Raw genomic sequence first — 23,324 nt, 5'->3', positions numbered from 1 at the left:
ACACTCCCGTTTCTTTCCCCAATATAATCATCTAGTCATTTTACGTCTGTTCCTTATCTAAATGCCTCTGGTTCTTTTTTGATCATTTATTTATTTTGTTAATTGGACTGCTCTTATAGGTGAGATTATATGGTATTTGTCTTTTGCTGCTTAGATTATTTCACTTCTAATAATACTCTCTAGTACCATCCACACTGTTGTGAGAGGTAGGAGTTCCTTCTTTCTTTCTGCAGCATAGCATCCCATTTTGTACAGTTTTTATTACCTGCAGGTATGCTTCTTCTACCTCCACTTTGCTGAGATTTTTTAATCATAAATGAATGCTCTACTTTATCAAATGTTTTTTTAGCATTTGTTGATGTGACCATGTAATATTTATCTTCCATTTTGTTTATGTAGTGTATTACATTTATTGACTTGAAAGTATTATTATACCATCCTTGCATTTCTGGGATGAATCCCACTTGATCTTATTGTATAACATTTTCAGTATATTGCTGGATCTGTTTTGCCAATATTTTGTTGATGACTTTAGCATCCATGTTCATCAACAATATTGGCCTGTAGTTTTCTCTCTCTCTTCTGGTTTGGGAATTAGGACAATACCAGCTTCATAAGAAAAGTTTGGGAGTCTTCTCTCTTCTTGAATTCTTTGGAATAGTTTGAGAAGAATAGGAGTTAGTGATTCCCTAATTGTTTGGTAAAATTCACATTTGAATTCATCTGGTCCAAGGCTTTTGTGTGCCAGGAGATTTTTGATTATTGCTTTGTTGACTATACCAGTCTATTCAGGCATTCTGCTTCTTCTTGATTTAGGGTTTTTTTTTTAATTTTTATTTAGTTATTTTTCAAATACAGTTTTTTGTCTATTTCTTCCATCCCAACCCCCCCACCCTGTGCTCCCCACCTCCCTCCCATTGCTAGCCCCCCTAGTCCTCATCCCTGTGTCTTTCATACTTGTTCCTCAAAATCCCTCCCCTTTCTTCCCCTTAAATTCCCTTTCCTATCCCCTGTGGTCACTGCCCACTTGTTCTCTATTTCAGTGTCTTTGTTTTTTTCTGCTTGCTTGTTTGTTTTATTATTTAGCTTCCTGTCAAAGGTGAGATTATATGGTATTTGTCTTTCAACACCTGGCCTGTTTCACTCAGCATAATGCTTTTCAGTCCCATCCATGTTGTTGCAAAGGGTAGTAGCTCCTTCTTTCTCTCTGCTGCATAGAATTCCATTGTGTATATGTACCACATTTTTGGATCCATTCATTTACTGATGGGCACCTAGGTTGCTTCCAACTCTTGGCTATTGTAAATTGTGCTGCTATGAACATTGTGGTGCATAGGTTCTTTGATACTGATGTTTTAGGATTCTTAGGATATAATCCCAGCAGTGGAATTGCTGGGTCAAAAGGCAGGTCGATTTTTATCTTTCTGAGAAAATTCCATACTGTTTTCCATAATGATTGTACCAGTCTGCAATCCCACCAACAGTGAACTAAGGACCCCTTTTCCCCAAAACCTCTCCAACATTTGTTGTTTGTTGCTTTGTTTATGATAGCCATCCTGACCGGTGTAAAGTGGTATCTCATTGTGGTTTTAATTTGCATCTCTCTGATAGCTAATGATATTGAGCATCTCTTCATGTGTCTCTGGATATTCTGTATGTCCTCCTTGGGGGAGTGTCTGTTCAAGTCCTTTTCCCATTTTTTAATTGGGTTAGATGTCTTCTTAGAGTGGAGTTGTGTAAGTTCTTTGTATATTTTGGAGATTGAACCTTCATCTGAGGTATCATTGGCAAATATGTTTTCCCATACAGTTGGTTGTCTTGCTAATTTAATACTGTTTTCTTTAGCCACACAGAAGCTTTTTATTTTGATGAGATCCCATTTGTTTATCCTTTCCTTTATATTCCTTGCTCTAAGGGACATATCAGTAAAAATGTTGCTGCATGGAATATCTGAGATTTTTTTGCCAGTGTTCTCCTCTAGGAATTTAATGGTTTCAAGGCTTATATTTAAGTCTTTTATCCACCTTGAATTTATTTTGGCGTATGGTGTAAGTGGGTGCTCAAGTTTCATTTTGGTTTAGGTTTATAAGATATGTGCTGCTAGAAATTTATCCAGTTGGCCCAGGGTGTCAAATTTCTTGGCATTTTATTGTTCATAGTAATTTCTTACAATCCTTTGTATTTTTGTGGTATCAGTTTTAAATTATTCTCTTTCTTTTCTGATTTTATTATTTGAGTCCTCTCTTTTTTTTGGATGAGTCTGGTTAAAGTCTTGTCAACTTTATTTATCTTATCTTTGAATTGTTCTTTTAGTCTCTATATCATTTAATTCTGCTCTGTTTTTGATCACTTCCTTCCTTCTACATGCTCTAGTCTTTGTTTCTAGTCATGTCTAGTCTTTGTTGTTCCTCTAGTTCTTGTAGATTCAGGTTATGTTGTTTATTTGAATTTTTTTTTGAGGAAAGGTTGTATTGTTTTGAACTTCCCTCTCAAGACTGCCTTCACTGTCTCCCATAGGTTTTGGACTGTTGTGTGTCCATTTTCTTTGTTTCCAGAGACTTTTTGTAGTAAGATTTACCATGCTAGTTCTCTAGAGAACTAGCATGGTAAATCTTACTACAACTTTCTTTATTCTCCCAGGATTTTTAAGACTGCCCCCATTACCATAGAGTTAAGAAATACTTTGGCTATAAAGAACCCATGGATGACTTCTTCCTATATCTCATTGTTAACCCATTCATTATTTAGTAGCATTGTTAACCCATTCATTATCTAATATCATGTTATTCAGTCTCCATGAATTTGAATGTTTTTGAGTTTTTTCCTTGAGATTGGTTTTTAGTTTCAAGCCATTGTGATCTGAGAAGGTGCTTGACATAATTTCAATTTTCTTGAATATGTTGAGTGGTTTTTTATGTTCCACCATGTGATCTATTTTTGAAAATGTTCCATGTGCTTTTAAAAAGAATATATATTTTGATTATCTAGGGTGAAAATTTTTGTGTGTACCAATTAAATCCACTTGATCTAGAGTGTTCTTCAATGCCACAATATCCTTGTTGAATCTTTTCTTGGAAGATCTATCCATCATTGACAATGAATATTAAAATCCCCATATATAGAGTGTTGCTGTTGATGTCTGTGTTGAAGTCCTCCAAGATTTTCCTTACATATTTAGGTGCTTCTCTTTTGGGTGCATATATGTTTACAGTGGTTATATATACTTGATGGATTATTCTCTTCAGTATTGTTCAGGTCCTGCTTTGTTTCTTTTTTTTTTGGCCCTTATTGACATCTGTTTTGTCTGTTATAAGTATTGCTACCTCAGCTTTTATTCCATGTCCATTTGCTTGGAATATTTTCTTCCTTCCCTTCACTTTCAGTCTGTGTAGATCTTTTGTTGTCAGGTAGGTCTCCTCTTGGCAGCATATATACAGGTAAGATTTTCTTTTCTTTATTTTTATTCCTCAGCTACCTTAAGTATTTTAATTGAAGCATTTAATACATTTTCATTTAAGGTTATTATATATAGGAACTTATTTTTCCCTTTGTTCCCATCCCCCCTCCTTCATCTTCTCAAAGCATTCTCTCTAGTATCTCTTGCAATGCTCTTTTGGTGCAGATGTATTCTTTTAAACCCCCCTTTTTTTTGTCTGGGAAACTCCTTATTTTCCCTCCCATTTTACATGGAAGCCTTGTTGGATAGAGTAGTTGATTGTAGGCTTTTGCTTTTCATTACGTGAAATATTTCTTACCATTCCCCTCTGGTTTGTAGGGTTTTTGTTGAGTAATCAGCTTATAGCCTTATTGGACTTCCTTTGTATGTTACTAGCTGTCTCTCCTTTCTGCCTTTAAGATACTCTCTTTGACTTTAAATTTTGCCATTTTAATGATGATATGTCTTGGAGTAGGTTTCATTGAGTTCATCTTCATTGGGACCCTCTGTGCTTCTGGACTTATGTGACTTTTTCTCTCATCAAGTCAGGGAAATTTGCTGTCATAAACAAGTTTTCTATAACTTACTCCTCTTCTCCTTCTGGTATCCCCATGATACAGATATTACTATCTTTCATGTTGTCCTGAATTTCCCTTATATTGCCTTTGTTTTTTCTTGAGCCTTTTTTGTTTTGTTTTGTTGCTCTGTCTGGGGATTTTTTTCTACCTTTTTCTATAGCCTGCTGATATTATCTCTGCTTCATCTAACTTGCTTTTAATTCTTTCTGCACCATTCTTTATTTCAGGTACTGTATTCTTCCTTTCTTCCTGGCTCTTATTGATAGCTTCTATGTCCTCTTTCATGCTGTTGTAGTTTACAGTTAGTTCCTTGTAGCTGCCCTGGAGTTCTTTGCAGTTTTAATGGAGCTCATGATCATCCTTATAACCATTATTTTGAATTCAATGTCTGATAGTTTGCTTGCCTCTACTTCATTTAACCATCTTTCTGAGGATGTCTTCTTTCCTTTCAGTTGAGGCCCCTTTGTCTCCCCATTTTAGGTGACTCTTTTTATTTGCTTCTGCTTCTTAGATTGATCTACTTTGACTCCCTGTATTTATGTGTGACCTTCTGTGGTAATAGACTTGTGGGATTCAGTGGTGCTGTCTCCTTGATCTCCTGATCTCTTGGGATGCCCTTTATGCTATTTATTTTGGATCTCTGGCCATAACTGGGTTTTGGTTGTTGTTGGGTCATTCGTTGTTTGGTCTTTTCTTCTGATTTGCTGACTGAGAGTTATTCTGCCCAGCACATCTTGTATGCTGTTGTACATGTGCTGCTAAAACAAAACAATCCAGAAAACAAATCCATACCAGCAAAAATATCCCCCACCTGCAATCACACTATTGATGGCAAAGAAGCTAATATTAATAAATGTGTAGAGACATTAAGACTATTATAAGAAGGGTAAAACAAATATGGAATGACTAACTGCGAGTAAAATGCTTATGAGAGGATAAAGGGAGGAGTAATGATAAGAGTTGGGAACAGAGACAAGGTGAAGAGAGAAAGTAAACTTTACATCATAAATTAAAAAGGTAGAGAAGAAGGGGAATGGGAGAAGAGAAGAGAAGCATAGAGTATCAGGTTTAAACACAAATTTATGCATGGACTTCCGCCAAGATGGAGGCATAGGAGGATGTGCCGTGCCTTCTCACACAACCAAGTTTAGAGAAAACTAAATATTAGCAACAGAAAACACAGCCAGAACATGGAAAATTGAACTCTTCGGAAGTCTGTTAACAACAAATTCTTCAGCCTGACCAGTAAGGGGCGAATCCAGTGGCTGGTGAAGCAGGCTTACACAGGAGGACTCGGCCAGACAGACTCAGACGCTCAGAATCCAAACGTGGAATCCAGGCGCAGGTTGGACCTAGTGAGCTACCGAGCGAGCGACCAGGTGAGCGGCCGCGGGGGAGACAGCGGGGCAGCGGGGCTGCGGGTTGACTGTGGTCACGCATTTGTGTGCTGGTGGACAGGTGACGGAGTGAGCGGTTGGACTGGGGCCTGGCAGGTACTCGCGGGCAGGGAGGGCACCGCCATTTCCCTGCTCTGACCCCACCTCCACATACAGCATCATAACCCAGCGACTCTGAGTGGCCCGGCCCAGGTGAACCACCTAAGCCTCTGCTCCTCACTCAGCTGTGAGAAACAGCAGAAGGGGTCACCATTTCCCTGCTCTGACCACGCCCCACATACAGCGTCACAACCCAGCCACCTGGGAGTTCAAGGCGCCGCTTCTCACACTTAAAGGGCACGAACAGACCAAAAATGGCTCAAGAAGATTTCAAAGCCCCAGAGCCAATAGATCTAAGTGATGAAGAAATAGCTAAACTCTCAGACGCACAGTTTAAAACATTGGTGATCAGGATCCTCACAGAACTGGTTGATTATAGCCACAAATTAGACAAATATATGAAGGCAAAACTAATTGAAATGAATGGAATTGCACAGTACATCAATAGCAATGAAAAGGAAACTAGGACTCAAATCAATGGAGTGGACCAGAAGAAAGCAAATAATGGCCAAACAGAAAAGAGTCAAGAAGCAAGAATTCAAAGAAATGAGGAGAGACTTAGGGACCTCCAGGACATCTCTAAACGCTCCAACATCTGAATTATAGGGGTACCAGAAGGGGGAAAGGCACAGCCACCAGTGGAAAACTTATTTGAACAAATAATAAAGGAGAATTTCCCCAATCTGGCAAAGGAAATAGACTTCCAGGAAATCCAGGAAGCTCAGAGAGTCCCAAAGAAGTTGGACCCAAGAAGGAACACACCAAGGCACATCATAATTATATTAGCCAAAATTAAAATGAAGGAGAGAATCCTAGAAGCAGCAAGAGCTAAGGGGACAGTCACCTACAAAGGAGTCCCCATCAGACTGTCAGCTGATTTCTCAAAAGAGACCTTACAGGCAAGAAGGGGCTGGAAAGAGGTATTCCAAGTCATGAAATCTAAAGACCTACAACCAAGATTGCTCTATCCAGCAAAACTTTCATTTAGAATGGAAGGACAGATAAAGTGCTTCTCAGATAAGATCAAATTCAAGGAGTTCATCATCACCAAGCCCTTATTATATGAAATGTTAAAGGGACTTATCTAAAAAAAGAAGTTAAAGAAACATGAACAGTGAAAGGACAGAAAACTCACAGTTATTATATAGGGGACTTCCGCCAAGATGGAGGTATAGGTGGATGTGCCGTGCCTTCTCACACAACCAAGTTTAGGGACAACTAAATATTAGCATCAGAAAACACAACCAGAACACGGAAAATTGAACTTTTCGGAAGTCCGTAAACAACAAATTCTTCAGCCTGACCGGTAAGGGGCCAAACCGGCATCTGGTGAGGGGTTGCACAGGAGGACTGGTCAGACGGACCCAGGCGCGGAATCCAGATGCGCGAATCCAGACGCATGGGTTCCAAACGCAGGATTGGACCTAGTGAGTGACCCAGCAACCCACCAGGTGAGCACCTGCAGAGGAGACAGTGGGGAGGCGGTGCTGCGTGTTGACTGCGGTCGCCTATTTGTGCGCGAGCGAACAGGCGAGGGAGTGGGCGGTTGGACCGGGCCCCAGCGTCCCCGCGGCAAGCGGCGGTAGAGGGCTCCGCCATTTCCTCGCTCTGACCACGCCTCCACATACAGCGTCACAACCCAGGGACCTGGGAGTTCCAAGGTGCCGCTTCTCTCACTTAAAGGGCCAGAACAGACCAAAAATGTCGCAAGAAGACCTCAAAGCCCCAGAGATAAATCTAAGCGACGAAAAAATAGCAAAACTCTCAGACACACAGTTTAAAACACTGGTCATCAGGATCCTCACAGATCTGGTTGATTATAGCCACAAATTAGAGAAACATATGAAGGCTAAACTAATGGAAATGAATGGAATTCCACAGAAAACCAATAGCGATGAAAAGGAAACTGGGACTCAAATCAATGGAGTGGACCAGAAGAAAGCAAATAATGGCCAAACAGAAAAGAGTCAAGGAGCAAGAATTCAAAGAAATGAGGAGAGTCTTAGGAACCTCCAGGACATCTTTAAATGCTCCAATATCCGAATTATAGGGGTACCAGAAGGGGGAAAGGCACAGCCACCTGTGGAAAACTTATTTGAACAAATAATAAAAGAAAATTTCCCCAATCTGGCAAAGGAAATAGACTTCCAAGAAATCCAAGAAGCTCAGAGAGTACCAAAAAAGTTGGACTCAAGAAGAAACACACCAAGGCACATCATAATTACATTAGCCAAAATTAAAATGAAGGAGAGAATCCTAGAAGCAGCAAGAGCTAAGGGGACAACCACCTACAAAGGAGTCCCCATCAGACTGTCAGCAGATTTCTCAAAAGAGACCTTACAGGCAAGAAGGGGCTGGAAAGAAATATTCCAAGTCATGAAATCTAAAGACCTACAACCAAGATTGCTCTATCCAGCAAAACTTTCATTTAGAATGGAAGGACAGATAAGGTGCTTCTCAGATAAGATCAAATTCAAGGAGTTCATCATCACCAAGCCCTTATTATATGAAATGTTAAAGGGACTTATCTAAGAAAAAGAAGTTAAAGAAACATGAACAGTGAAAGGACAACAAACTCACAGTTATTAACAACCACACCTAAAAGGAAAGCAAACTAAAAGGACAGCTAGATCAGGAGTGGAAACATAGAAATGAAGATCTCAAGGAGGGTTAGCAACAGGGGAGTGGGAGGAGGAGATTGGGGGAGAAGGTACAGAAAATAAGTAGCATCGACAGTAGATAGAAAATAGATGGGGGGGGCAAGAATAGCATGGGAAATATAGAACCTAAAGGACTTGAGACACATGGACATAAACTAAAGGGGGGTAATGGTGGGGATGGGGGAGCAGGGGGGAGGGGAATGAAAGGGGGAATAGAACAACTGTAACAGCATAATCAATTTAAAAAAATAAATTAAAAAAAATAATAAAATAAAAAGAAAAAAAAAGAAAACTCACAGTTATTAACAACCACACCTAAAAGGAAAGCAAACTAAAAGGACAGCTAGATCAGGAGTGGAAACATAGAAATGAAGATCTCAAGGAGGGTTAGCAACAGGGGAGTGGGAGGAGGAGAAGGGGGGAGAAGGTACAGAAAATAAGTAGCATAGACAGTAGATAGAAAATAAATTGGGGGCAAGAATAGCAAGGGAAATATAGAATCTAAAGAACTTGAGACACATGGTCATAAACTAAAGGGGGGTAATGGTGGGGATGGGGGGTAGGGTGGAGGGGAATGAAAGGGGGAATAGAACAACTGTAACAGCATAATCAATAAAAAATTTAAAAAAAAGAAATTTATGCATATATAATGAGAAAGAAAAATATAGGAACAATATTTGAAGAAAAAAAAAATCCACCACAGCACTATGAACAAATGCATGAGAAAAGATTAATATAGGTGAAGTTGGAATAAGAAGGCAAGAAGACAGTAAGAAAAGATTAAATGGTGTCTACAGGAAAGAGAAATGATTTTGAGAGGATAGAGGGAGAAGGGATACTAAGAGGGAGAAATAAAACCAGGGTAATACAAGGAAAATTTAAAATTTAAAAAAAGGCAAGTGGAAGGGAAACAATAAAACTTGAGGTTTAAAACACAAAAATAGTAAAGGTCTACAAATAAAATTGAAGAAATGCCACCACCACCACCATATCTACAACAAACAGGCAAAGACTGATAAAGGCAGATAGAGAATAAGAGGATTTATAAAATGGGAAAAAGAATATCCATCAAAGCCAGGAAGGCTGGTGGTATTAATTCAGTATGGGTCTGAACTCTGAGATTCAAGGGAGCGGATGGTTAGTCCAAATCCAAAGACCAGAAAGCCAAGAGTACTCATGTACATGATTGCACTATATTCATGCTGAACACAGGGAGCCAGACATATTTCATCCTGAGAGCAGCAATCTAGGAGTCCTCCACTGTATTTTGGGGAAAGAGCTTCTAGGTGTTGTCTCCAGGAGCCAGGCTTGTCTCAGGTGTCCACAAGCTAAGTACATATTCACAGCTGCTCCACTTTATATTCTCTTCTTTGCTCAAGAATATAGACTAATGTTTTTCTTTAAAAAAAAAGTGAAAATTATATGCATATACGTATTCATATATATACATATATAAACTTCATGGCCTTTATTAATTTTATCTACTAATAAATTTAGGTAGAATAAGTTATAAAGAGGTGACATAATGGAAATAATAGCAATTGGATTGGTTCTGAGTGTAAAGTGTTTGAATTTCACTATTAAGTATAATATAAGCCTACATAGGTAAGATTATACTATCTTACTGCTTCTAAAAAAAGTTTCTAGCCCTGGCTGGTGTAACCCAGTGGATTGAGCATGGACCTACAAATAGAAGGATCACAGTTCAACTCCCAGTCAGGGCACATGGCTGGGTTGCAGGCCAGTCCCCAGGAGGGGACGCATGAGGGGAAACCTTGATATTTCTCTCCCTCTCCCCTCCTTTCCCCTCTAAAGATAAATAAATAAAATCTTTAAATTTTCTAAAGTTTCTAAAATATTCTACTTATTGTTCCATGTACAATGCTCTTTTCCATTCTTATTAAGAATAAGCATGTTTTTTGAAGAGAAACATGATGAGGTAGATTTAATAAGAAACAAACCAAAATATTTGATTTGCTAATATATTCCTAAATGTATTTTTCCAAATAATTAATATTTTATTTTTGTTTTATTTTAAAATCTAATTAAATTTATTTGGGTGACATTGTTTCATAAAGTTGTGTTTCAAGTGTACATACTATGATATATAATCTGTATATTGCATTATGTGTTCACCACCCAAAGTCAATCTTCTTCTATATATAGAAGATTGCCATATATTTATTTGGCTCCCTTTACCATTCTACACCATAAACTCCCTTCCTTCTGGTAACCACTATAGTATTGTCTGTATCTATGAGTTTTATTTATTGCTTTCAGATTTTTTCATATTTTATATAGATGTTCAGGTATAGTTGTATCCATTTTATCCCCAACCCAGCCATCCCCACTTCCCAGATACATTGTTGCTTACAATTTTATACCACATGAGTGAAATCATATGGTTCTTGCCAATTTCATTTTTTACAAAAAAGAAAGAATTAATTAGTAATAAAACCATGGTAGGTCATGCATAACATTCCCAGTTCAGTATCCAGTTCATATTAGATACACAGAGTAAAAGAATAATGACAATGATCTCATCAGTTGATTAAGCTGTAAATGTCCAGCTGTCTCATTAAGAATGAGCATAACTCATTCTATGAACTATCTAGAACAGACATATATGGCTTTTTTTCTTTGTTTCATTTTTTAAATTTAATTGTTGCTCAAGTACAGTTGTCTCCATTTTACCCCCAGCACTCCACCTACAACTTAGCCATCCCCACTTTCTACCTTTGATCCTACCCCTCTTTATTTTGTCCATATGTCCTTTTTACATGTTCCTGAAAACCCTCCTCACTTCCACCCCCCCTCCATTATTCCCTCCCATCTCTACTCTGGTTACTGTCATTTTGTTTTCATAAATTCAATGTCTCTGATTATATTTTGCTTATTTGTTTCTTGATTAGGTTTCACTTATAGGTGAGATCATACAGTATTTGTCTTTCACCACCTGGCTTATTTTCTCTTGGATTCTCTGGTTTGCAGGCTTGCACTCAATCCACTGAGGTACTCAACCCACCACCTGGCTTATTTTACTTGGCATAATGCTCTTCAGTCCCATCTATATTCTCACAAAGGGTAGAAGCTCCTACTTTCTTTCTGCTGCATAGTATTCCATTGTGTAAATGTACCATTGTTTTCTGATTCATTCATTTATTGAAGGGCACTTAGGTTGCTTTCAGCACTTGACTATTGTAAATTGTGCTGCTATGAACATTGGGGTGCATAGAATCTTTTGAACTGGAGTTTCAGGGTTCTTAGGGTATAATTGAAGCAGCAGAATTACCACTTCAAAAGGCAGTTCCATTTTTAGTTTTCTGAGGAAAATCTATACTTTTTTCCATAGTGGTTGCACCAGGGTACAATCCAGCCAGCAGTGCACTAAGGTTCCCTTTTTTCCACATCCTCTCCAACACTTGTTGTTTATCTATTTGTTTATGATGGCCATTCTGACCAGTGTGAATTGGTATCTCATTGGATTTAATTGGCATGTGTCTGATGGTTAGTGATGCTGAGCATCTTTTCATTGGTCTCTGGACCCTTTGTATGTCCTTCTTGGAGAAGTGTCTGTCCAAGTCTTTTGCCCATTTTGTCATTGGGTTGTTTGTCTTCCTGGAGTATAGTTGTGTAAGTTCTTTATATATTTTGGAGATTAAACACTTGTCTGAGGTATCACTGGCAAACATATTTTCCCATATAGTTGGTTCTCTTTTCATTTTAATGTTGTTTACTTTAGCCATGCAGAAGCTTTTTATTTTGATAAGATCTTATTTGTTTATTCTTTCTTTTATGTCCCTTGCTCTAGGGGACATGTTGATGAAAATATTACTGCATGGAATATCTGAGATTTTCCTGCTTATGTTCCCCTGTAGGACTTTTATGGTGTCACAACTTAGAATTAAGTCTTTTATCCACCTTGAATTTGTAGCAATACTCATATCAGACAAAATAGACTTCAGAACAAGGGCCAAAAAAAGGGACACAGAAGGACATTCCATAATACTTAAGGGAAGAATTTATGAAGAAGATATAAACATAAACATATATGCACCCAACATAGGAGCATGCAGATGCATAAGGAAAATCTTGGAGGACTTCAAGATACAGACAGCAACACTATTATAGTAGGGGATCTTAAAATGCCACTATTAAGATGGATAGATTTTCAAACAAGATATTAAGAGCTTCTGAAGGTGGTGGCAAGGTAGGTGGGAGCAGAGCCCAGTTTCTCCTGTGCCCAGCTGGAACACTTAGCCAGTCTTCTGAGGAACAGTGTGAACAGCCAACAGAATCCCAGATTATATAAATTTGGAGACCAAAAATTGTAGAGGACATAGAAAAAACAGAAGGTTTGGAGATTGCACTGGGACTCTAAGGTCCCTGTGATCTGCATAGAGACATAAGCTGCTGTGGCCCCCCATCTGGCACCTGCTACAGGATACTGGGAAGAGAGTTAGATGACTAGCTTCCATCCCTACCAGAGCTTGTAGGGAAGCCTGTGATCAAGAGGGACCTGGATGCTTGAAGTCACTAGAGGGAATAGATATGAAGGGGGATACACATAGTAATGCTGTATGCCCACTGGGACTGTGGACACAAGCTACTTCATTATTGGAGAAATTGGGGAGCAGGTGACATCTGGAAAAGGTGGAAGAGTTGGGCCATGTCAGACCCTGACCCAGATAGTCTCCAGACTTGTTAGAAAGTTGGGCTGTGTGAAAAGCTGTGTGCCTGTTAAGAACAGTGGGCTTAAACAAGAGCTTTTAATGGGAAGAAAAAAGGCTCACAGCTCAGAAGGTGATTTAAGTTGCACGCCCATGCTTCCTTCAGTCAGATGGCCTGACAGTGGATTCAAACCATGCTGGCACTTGCCAGCCAACTGATTTGCCCCACTTACCCTGAGGCTTATTTGAACTGCTTGCCTGCACCAGACTTGGAAAGATAGCCTGGCAGCTAAGTTGTGCAACTTACCTGGAGGCTGACTGGTGATGCTTGCCCCGTGACTGATTCTGGCTGCTCATGGCACCTGTAGCCCCTAAACTGATTTGAGCTGTGTGCCTGGGCTTGACTCATGCTGCTGGCCTAGAGGCTGAGTGGTGCAGTGCCTGGAGGCTGACTGGCACTGCTTGCCTGGCAGTGTGTTCCAGCCATGGTGGGCTCACAAAGAGCAAAGAGGAGGCACAACACACAGATTTTGCCGCAACTGGTAAATTAAAGGTACAGGCCTGAGGGTGCCCAGCATCTCATAGAGGACCTGGGCTGGAGGTTACGCAACTATGAATATTGCTGCCCAGACCTGGCCTCTATTCTCACAAAACCATAAAATTGGAGTAAAGTGAAGCCAAGTCCCACTGTTCTTGTGGCATCCAGGAAGACCAGCAGAACATACTCAGCAGGTTTAAAGTCAGAAAGAGGCTTATTTTCTTTCTTTCTGCTCTCTCTTTTTTTTCTTTCTTCCCCCAAGTAAGACAATAAGCCATGGAGTTGTGAAAGGTCCAGACACGAACCCAAAGGGGAACACAAGGCTGAGAAACTGAGACAAAGGATGGTACAATATTCACAAATCAATAAACCTAATACATCACAAAAATAAAAGGAATTACAGAAATCATGTGATTATATTAATAGAAGTAGGAAAAGAATTTGATAAGGTACAGCACCCATTTATGATTGAATAACTCAGCAATGTGGGAATACCAAACTGGAAACAAGGAAGCAAAACAGTCACTGTTTGAAGATGACATGGCAGTGTGCACAGAAAATCCTATAGACTCCACCAAAATCTCAACCAAATGAATAACATTGGCAAAACAGTGGGATAGAAAGTCAATATTCATTAATCAAAAGCATGTTTGTACACCAACATTGAAATATAAAAAACAGAAATCAGAAAAAATACCCCATCTGATATAGCAACAAGAAAAATAAAATACCTAGGAATAAACCTAACTGAGGTTGTAAAAGACCTGTACTCAGAAAACTATACAAGACTCAAGTAAGAAATTATGGAAGACACAAACAAATAGAAGCATATACCATGTTCATGGGTTGGAAGAATTAACATTATCAAAATGTTCATACTACCCAAAGCAATTTATACATTCAGTGCAATACCTATTAAAGTACCAATGGCATATTTCACAGATATAGAACAAACACTTCAAAAATTTATATGGAGCCATAAATGACCCTGAATAGCTGAAGCAATTTTGAGAAAGAAGAACAAAGTAAGAGAGATCACAACACCTGACATCAAACTGTATTACAAAGCCACTATAATCAAAACAGTCTGATACTGGCATAAGAACAGACACATAGACCAATGGAACAGAATAGAAAGCCTAGCAATAAATTTGTCTTTATGGTCGTGAATATTTGACAAAAGGGAAATAGCATAAAATGGAGTAAAAATAGCTTCTTCAACAAATGGTGTTGGGAGAGCTGGACATCTACATGCAAAAAACTGAAACTTGATCACCAAGTTACACCATATACAAAAATTAATTCAAGGTGGATAAAAGACTTAAATATAAGTCATGACACCATAAAAGTCCTCAGGAGAACATAGGTAGGAAAATCTCAGATATTCCATGAACTAATATTGTCACTAATATGTTCCCTAGAGCAAGGAACATAAAGAAAAGAATAAACAAATGGGATCTCATCATAATTAAAAGGTTCTGTATGGTTAAAGAAAATAGTATTAAAATAAAAAGAGAACTAACTATATGGGAAAACATATTTGCTGAAGATACCTTGGACAAGGGTTTGATCTTCAAAATATGTAAAGAACTCACACAACTCCACTCCAAGAAGACAACCCAATTACAAAATCACTAAAGGACTTCAACAGACACTTCACCAAGTAATACATACAAAGTGTCCAGAGACATATGAAAAGATGCTCAGCAAGCTAGCCATCAGACATGCCAAGTAAATCCACAATGAGATACCGCTGCACGCTAGTCAGAAAGGCCATCATAAACAAAGCAAAAAACAACAAATGTTGGAGAGGATGTGGAGAAAAGTGAACCCTAGTGCACTGTTGGCTGGATTGTGCACTAGTGCAACCACTATAGAAAAAAGTATAAATTTTCCTCAGAAAACTACATAGGAAACTGCCTTTTGAACTGGCAATTCCACTGCTAGGATTATATTCTAAGAACCCTGAAACACCAATCCAAAATAACCTATGCACTCCAATGTTCATAGCAGCACAATTTACAATAGCCAAGTGCTGGAAGCAACCTAAGTGCCTATCAGTAAATGAATTAATCAGAAAAGTATGGTACATTTACAGATGGAATTCTATGCAGCAGAAAGAAAAAAGGAGCTTCTATCCTTTATCACATCATGAATGGAACTGGAGAGCATTATGCTAAGTAAAATAAGCCAGGTGGTTAAAGACATAAGACCTCACCTGTAAGTGGAAGCTAATCAAGAAAACAAACAAGCAAGTAAAATATAACCAGAGACATTGAAATTAAGAACAAATGCACAGTAACCATTTTTGAGGGGAGATGGGAAAGCATAATGGGGGAAAAGGATAAAGGATTTTCAGGAACAACTATAAAGAACCCATTAACAAAACCAATGCAGGATGGAATCAAAAGATGGAGGTGGGGATGCCTGAAATGGGAGTGAGAGGTGGGGTAGGGGGAGAGACAGAGAAATGTAGTTAAAAAATAAATGATTCATCTTAAAAATATAATAAATAAATGTTAAAAATATGTGTACTAACAAACATATTGTGACACTGAACAATGTACTAGATGAAATGGACTTTACTGATGTATATAAAACCTTTCATACCCAAGAAACAAAATACATGTTGTTTTCAAATGCACATGGAACATTTTAGCATATAGATGACATGTTAGGACACAAAATAAGACTCAACAAATTCTAGAAATTTGATATCATATCTAGCATTTTCTCTGACTACAGGGGCTGAAACTAGAAACCAACTTTAAAGAAAAAATTCAAAAACATTAAAATTCATAGAGATTGAATGGCATGCTATCAAACAATGAATGGGTTAAGAATGGGATCAAGGAAGAAATCAAAATTTTCTGGAACCAAATGAAAACAAACTCTCAACATTTTAAAACTTAAGGTTTTTCTTTAATTTAATTTTATTGTCTTTTTTTTTCCATTACCATTTACTCCCCTTACACCCATTTCCTCCAGCATCACCCCACTGTTTTCCATGTCCATGATTCTTATTTTTTTCCAAACCCTTCCACCCTCTAACCTCCTTCCCCACTAGCTGTCATTCTGTTCTCTATCTATGAGTCTGTTCCCATTTTCTTTATTAGTTCAGTTTTTCACTAGATTCCACATATGAGTGAAATCATATGGTATTTTTCTCTTTGACTGGCTTATTTCACTTAGTACAATATTCTCTAAGTCCATCCATACTGTTCCAAAGGATAAAATTTTCTTTTTTACAGCTGAGTAGTGTTCCATTGTGTAAATGTCCTGTAGTTGTTTTATCCACTCATCTATTTAGGGATGCTTGGTTTCTTAATTTTATTCCCATACTGTATTTGAACTGCTCGGCACTCCCTTAATTCTTACCTCCCTGTGCTTTCATACAGTGAGGAAATTTGGGAAAAACAAAATCATTGTTAACTTTAAGCTGAGGAAAACATGATTGAGGAGTAATACCCACAGCAAAAAAAAAAATACATATTTCATTTCAGCATCAAATACAAACATGTTTGGTGGATTATCTACTCTCTTGAGTTATTAATGCAATGTGAATTGGTAGTACATACTCTATCCAAGATTCCTCATCATCCAGGTCCTGGAAGAACTGGAACAAGGCATAGGCTTCTTTCAGTTTCTCATGGTGTAGAGCTGCTAAATTCTGGACACCTAGGAAGCGCGTGTTGATATTATCCTTTTTCTTCACAATCTGGTCAGCATTGAACATCCCGCTTGAGAGCAGATCAGTAGCCAACTCATTTAGGTCTCTGAGTGCATCCTAGAAAGCCCAAGTATACTCAGTGAATAATACAGATATCAAGTAGACTCCAAAATTTAACCACTGATGGTTCAAGTTAAAAGACTGTCAATAGCTCAGTGGATTGAGCGTGGGCCTGCGAACCAGACAATCGCGGTTCGATTCCCAGTCAGGGCACATGCCTGGGTTGCAGACCAGTTCCCTGCAGGCCAGTTCCCAGCAGGGGACGCACGAAAAGCAACCATACATTGATGTTTCTCTCCCTCTCTCCTTCCCTTCCCCTCTAAAGATAAATAAATAAAATATTTTTTTAAAAAAAAAGAAGACTTCCGCCAAGATGGAGAAGTAGGTGGAGGGTCCACCTCGCCTCTGTGCACAACCAAATCTAAGAACAACTATTTTTAACAGCAGTCACAACCAAGCCACATGGAAAATCAACAATACGGAGTCCAAAGGACAACTAGATACTCGGCTGGAACGGTACAAGGAGCGAGACCAGAAGCAGAGCAGGTTAGCAAGAAAAAATTCCTGGGGCGGTGCGCGCAGGCAACCGAGGGCTGATCGCCAGCGAGCTGGCTGCGGAGCGCATAGGGAAGAGGCGCAGTGGGTCGGTCGGTCGCGCGCATTTACGTGCGGAGAAACCAGTGAGAAGGGAAACCCGCGCGCGGTGCAGCAGGCTCGCAAAATTACCATCGGATAAGCAAGCCCGAGGCGTTTGTGTGAGTGACTGAATGCTCTGGGCTAGCAGAGAGGAACGCCATCGCTCCCTCTCTGACCCCGCCCCCACACACAGCGTCACAAACCAGCGACCTGGGTCGCCCCGTCCTGGTAAACAACTAAGGCTTCGCTCCGCTCACTTAACAGCACGAATAAACCAAAAATGGCTCTAGAACAACTCAGAGCCCCAGAACCGATAGACCTAAGTGATGAAGAAATAGCCAGTCTTTCAGATGCACAGTTCAAAACACTGGTTATAAAGATCCTTACAGAACTGGTGGATTTTAGTCACAAATTAGAGAAACATATGGAAGCTAAATTAATTGAAATGAATGCTGATACAAAAGATACCAATAGTAATGGAAAGAAAATTGGGACTCAAATCAAGGGAGAGGACCAGACAGAAGAAAAAAATGATAAAACAGAAAGGAATGAAGAAATAAGAATTCAGAAAAATGAGGAGAAGATTAGGAACCTCCAGGACATCTTTAAACGTTCCAACATCCGAATTATAGGGGTACCAGAAGGGGGAAAGGCACAACCACCAGTTGAAAAATTATTTGAACAAATAATAAAGGAGAATTTCCCCAAGATGGCAAAGGAAATAGACTTCCGAGAAATCCAGGAAGCTCAAAGAGTACCAAAGAAGTTGGACCCAAGAAGGAACACACCAAGGCACATCATAATTACATTAGCCAAGATTAAAATGAAGGAGAGAATCCTAGAAGCAGCAAGAGATAAGGGGACAGTCACCTACAAAGGAGTTCCCATCAGACTGTCAGCGGATTTCTCAAAAGAGACCTTACAGGCAAGAAGGGGCTGGACAGAGGTATTCCAAGTCATGAAAACCAAAGATCTACAACCAAGATTGCTCTACCCAGCAAAACTTTCATTTAGAATGGAAGGACAGATAAAGTGCTTCTCAGATAAGACCAAATTCAAGGAGTTCATCATCACCAAGCCCTTACTATATGAAATGTTAAAGGGTCTTACCTAAGAAAAAGAAGATAAAAAAGATGAACAGTGAAAGGACAGCAAACTCACAGTTATTAAGAACCACACCTAAAACAAAAGCAAACTAAGAGGATAACTAGATCAGGAGCAGAACCATAGAAATGAAGATCACATGGAGGGTTAGCAACAGGGGAGTGGGAGGAGGGGAAGGGGGGAGAAGGTACAGAAAATAAGTAGTACAGACAGTAGATAGAAAATAGATAGGGGGGAGGGTAAGAATAGTAGGGGAATTACAGAATCTAAAGAATTTGAGACATGTTCATGAACTAAAGGGGGAAATGGTGGGGGAGGGGTATGCAGGGTGGAGGGGAGGGGAGGGGGGAATAGAGCAAATGTAATGGCATTATCAATAAAAAAAAAAGAATAAAAAAAAAAAGAAGAAGACTGTGTCAAAGAGCCCTGGCTGGTGTGACTCAGTTGATTGAGTGCCCTCCTGAAAACCAAAGGGTCACCAGTTTGGTTCCCAGTCAGGGTACATGCCTGGGTTACAGGCCAGGCCCCAGTGGTGAGTGAGCGAGAAGCAATGACACATTGATGTTTCTCTCCCCCTTTTTCTCCCTTCCTTCCCCTCTGTCTAAAAATAAATAAGTAAATAAAATGTTTCTAAAAAGAACATGTCAAAGAAATTGTTTTTTGAAGCTAGTAAACTTGACATTATGTTCTTTTAACCCTGATTGGACAAGGGCAAGATCAAGGGGAAACATAGATAGCATTACTATATTATTCAAATTGCACATTTGCCCCCATGTGTCCCGTTTTTTTTTTCCTTATCTTTAACCTTGTATTTTCTTCCTCTTTCCAACAAGAAAGTAAGATCTTGGTGAGCCAGCACTCTGTCCAAAAGCAATACTGTCTTCTGTAGAGTAATGAATTTGATGCAGATTTATTTATTGAAGTAGTCAATAAGAACTACTCTTAAGTTGGCCACAGAACACTTATGGCCTCTTCTGTGTCTCTTTTCAGTCAAAATCTGCTCCCCTCCAGTGATGCCACAGGGCATATAATCAAGTTCTGAAATAAAAAACTTAGAAAGATTTTGACTTCTTTTTTGATACAATTGTAAATGGGATTTTTTTTTAAGTTTCCCTTTCTGATAGTTCATTAGTACTGCATGAAAAATGAAACTGACATCTGGCTACTTATTTTGTGTTCTGTTACTTGACTGAATTTACCAGTTCTAGTAATTTTTTTGTGTGAAATCTTTAGGGTTCTCCATATATAATATAATGTCATCTGCAGAAAATGACACTTTCACTTCTTCCTTTCCAGTTTGGGTGACTTTTATTTCTTCTTCTCATATAATTTCTGTGGCTAAGGTTTCCAGTATTAAGTTAAATAAGAGTGGTGAAAGTGGACATTCCTGTCTTCTTCCTGATTTAAGGAAAACACTTTTAGTTTTTGCTCATTAAGTATGATGTTGGCTATGGGCTTTTCATACAGTATCTGATAAGGGCTTAATATCCAAAATTTATGAAGAACTTATACAACTCAACACCAATAAATAAACAATCCAATTGAAAATGGGCAAAGGACCTGAATAGACCCTTGTCTAAAGAGGATATACAGATGTCCAATAGAGATACGAAAAGATGCTCAATACCACTAATCACCAGAGAAATGGGACATCACCTCACACCTGTCAGAAAGGCTATCATCAATAAATCAACAATCAACAAGTGTTGGCAAAGATGTGAAGAAAAGAAAACCCTTATGCACTGTTGGTGGAAATGTAGATTGGTGCAGCCACTGTGGAAAAATGTATGGACTTACCTCAAAATTTTTCAAATGAAATTGGCTTATCACCGAGCTATTCTTTCTCAGAATATATCTGGAGAAATCCAAAACACTAATTTAAAAGAGTATATACACCCCTATGTTCATTACAGCATTATTTAGAACAGCCAATATATATGTTTTTAAAATACATATTTTTATTTTATTGATTATGCCATTACATTTGTTCTATTCCCCCCCTTCATTCCCCTCCACCCTGCACACCCCTCCCCTACCATTCCCCCCTTTAGTTCATGCACACATGTCTCAAGTTCTTTAGATTCTATATTTCCCCTAGTATTCTTACCCTCTCCCCTATTTTCTATCTACTTTCTATGCTACTTATTTTCTGTACCTTCTCCCCCCTTCTCCTTCTCCCACTCCCCTATTGATAACCCTCCATGTGATCTTCATTCATAGAAATGAAGATCAAACAATGAATGGGTTAAAAATGGGATCAAGGGACTTCCGCCAAGATGGAGGCATAAGTGGAGACGCCGTGCTTCCTCACACAACCAAGTTTAGAGACAACTAAATATTAGCAACAGAAAACACAGCCAGAACACAGAAAATTGAACTTTTCAGAAGTCTGATAACAAATTCTTCAGCCTAACTGGTAAGAGGGGCAAAACCAGCAGCTGGCGGAGCGGGGTTGCACAGAAAAACTCGGTCGACGGACTCAGGCGCGTAGAATCCAGGCGCAGGGTTGGACTTGGTGGGTAACTCAGCGAGTGACCACAGGGAAACAGCGAGGGAGCAGGGCTGTGGGTTGACTGTGGTCTTGCATCCGTGCATGGATAGACAAGCAAGGGAGTGGGCAATTGGACAGGACCCAGCAGGCCCCAGTGGCGAGCAGCAGCAGAGGGCACCGCCATTTCCCCACTCTGACCCCACCTCCACATACAGTGTCATAACCCAGCGACCTAAGTGGCCCTGCCCTGATGAACCACCTGAGGATCTGCTCCTCACCCAGTGGCACTAAACAGCAGAGGGGGCAGCCATTTCCCCGCTCTGACAACGCCCCCACATACAGCGTCACAACCCAGCGACCTGGGAGTCCAAGGTTCCCCTTCTCATACTTAACGGGCGTGAACAGAACAAAAATGGCTCCGGAAGATCTCAAAGCCCCAGAGCCTATAAATCTAAGTGATGAAGAAATAGCAAAACTCTCAGATGCACAGTGTAAAACACTGGTGATCAGGATGCTCACAGAACTGGTTGATTATAGCCACAAATTAGACAAATATATGAAGGCGAAACTAATTGAAATGAATGGAATTACACAGGAAATCAATAGCAATGAAAAGGAAACTGGGTCTCAAATCAATGGAGTGGACCAGAAGAAAGCAAATAATGGCCAAACAGAAAAGAGTCAAGAAGCAAGAATTCAAAAAAATGAGGAGAGGCTTAGGAACCTCCAGGACATCTTTAAACGTTCCAACATATGAATTATAGGGGTAGCAGAAGGGGGAAAAGAACAGCCACCAGTGGAAAACTTATTTGAACAAATAATAACGGAGAATTTCCCCAATCTGGCAAAGTAAATAGACTTCCAGGAAATCCAGGAAGCTCAAAGAGTACCAAAGAAGTTGGACCCAAGAAGGAACACACCAAGGCACATCATCATTACATTAGCCAAAATTAAAATGAAGGAGAGAATCCTAGAAGCAGCAAGAGATAAGGGAACAGTCACCTACAAAGGAATCCCCATCAGACTGTCAGCAGATTTCTCAAAAGAGACCTTACAGGCAAGAAGGGAATGGAAAGAGGTATTCCAAGTCATGAAAACCAAAGACCTACAACCAAGATTGCTCTATCCAGCAAAACTTTCATTTAGAATGGAAGGACAGATAAAGTGCTTCTCAGATAAGATCAAATTCAAGGGGTTCGTCATCACCAAGCCCTTATTATATGAAATGCTAAAGGGACTTATCTAAGAAAAAGAAGTTAAAGAAACATGAACAGTGAAAGGACAGAAAACTCACAGTTATTAACAACCACACCTAAAACAAACAAACAAAAAAAACCAAAAGCACAGCTAGATAAGGAGTGGAAACATAGAAATGAAGATCTCAAGGAGGGTTAGCAACAGGGGAGTGGGAGGAGGAGAAAGGGGGAGAAGGTACAGAAAAAAAGTAGCATAGACAGCAGATAGAAAATAGATGGGGGGGGGCAAGAATAGTATGGGAAATATAGAATCTAAAGAACTTGAGACACATGGTTATAAACTAAAGAGGGGTAATGGTGGGGATGGGGGGGTAGGGTGGAGGGGAATGAAGGGGGAATAGAACAACTGTAATGGCATAATCAATAAAAATAAATAAATAAATTTAAAAAAAGAATGGGATCAAGGAAGAAATCAAAGTGAACCATAGAGTTCACTCCTGATCTAGCTGTCCTCTTAATTTGCTTTTGTTTTAGGTGTGGCTGTTAATAACTGTGAGTTTGCTGTCCTTTCACTGTTCATCTTTTTTATCTTCTTATAACCAATAGTAATGGAAAGGAAACTGGGACTCAAATCAAGGGAGCAGACCAGAAGGAAGAAAAAAATGACCAAACAGAAAAATATGAAGAAACAAGAATTCAAAAAAATTAGGAGAGGCTTAGGAACCTCCAGGACATCTTTAAATGCTCCAACATCTGAATTATAGGAGTACCAGAAGGGGAAGAGGAACA

At 39.3% G+C, this 23,324-nt stretch overlaps 1 protein-coding gene across 2 annotated transcripts in view; it reads right to left on the bottom strand.

Annotated features, from left to right (window-relative positions):
• The window catches only part of SPTA1 (spectrin alpha, erythrocytic 1), a 225,771-nt gene that overhangs the window by 45,898 nt on the left and 156,549 nt on the right, over positions 1-23,324 (bottom strand). For both annotated transcript variants that reach the window (XM_037166281.2, XM_053668006.1), the window contains exon 36: positions 16,957-17,165. In XM_037166281.2, coding sequence (XP_037022176.2) covers positions 16,957-17,165 — 209 coding nt within the window. The remainder of the gene's footprint in view (positions 1-16,956; positions 17,166-23,324) is intronic.

This window comes from Artibeus jamaicensis, unplaced genomic scaffold (genome assembly GCF_021234435.1).
Source record: "Artibeus jamaicensis isolate MK-2021 breed Jamaican fruit bat unplaced genomic scaffold, CSHL_Jam_final contig_475, whole genome shotgun sequence".
NCBI classification, from domain to species: Eukaryota; Metazoa; Chordata; class Mammalia; order Chiroptera; family Phyllostomidae; genus Artibeus; species Artibeus jamaicensis.
Note: the sequence above shows the minus strand (reverse complement) of the source record. Positions and strands in the feature narration are given on the sequence as shown.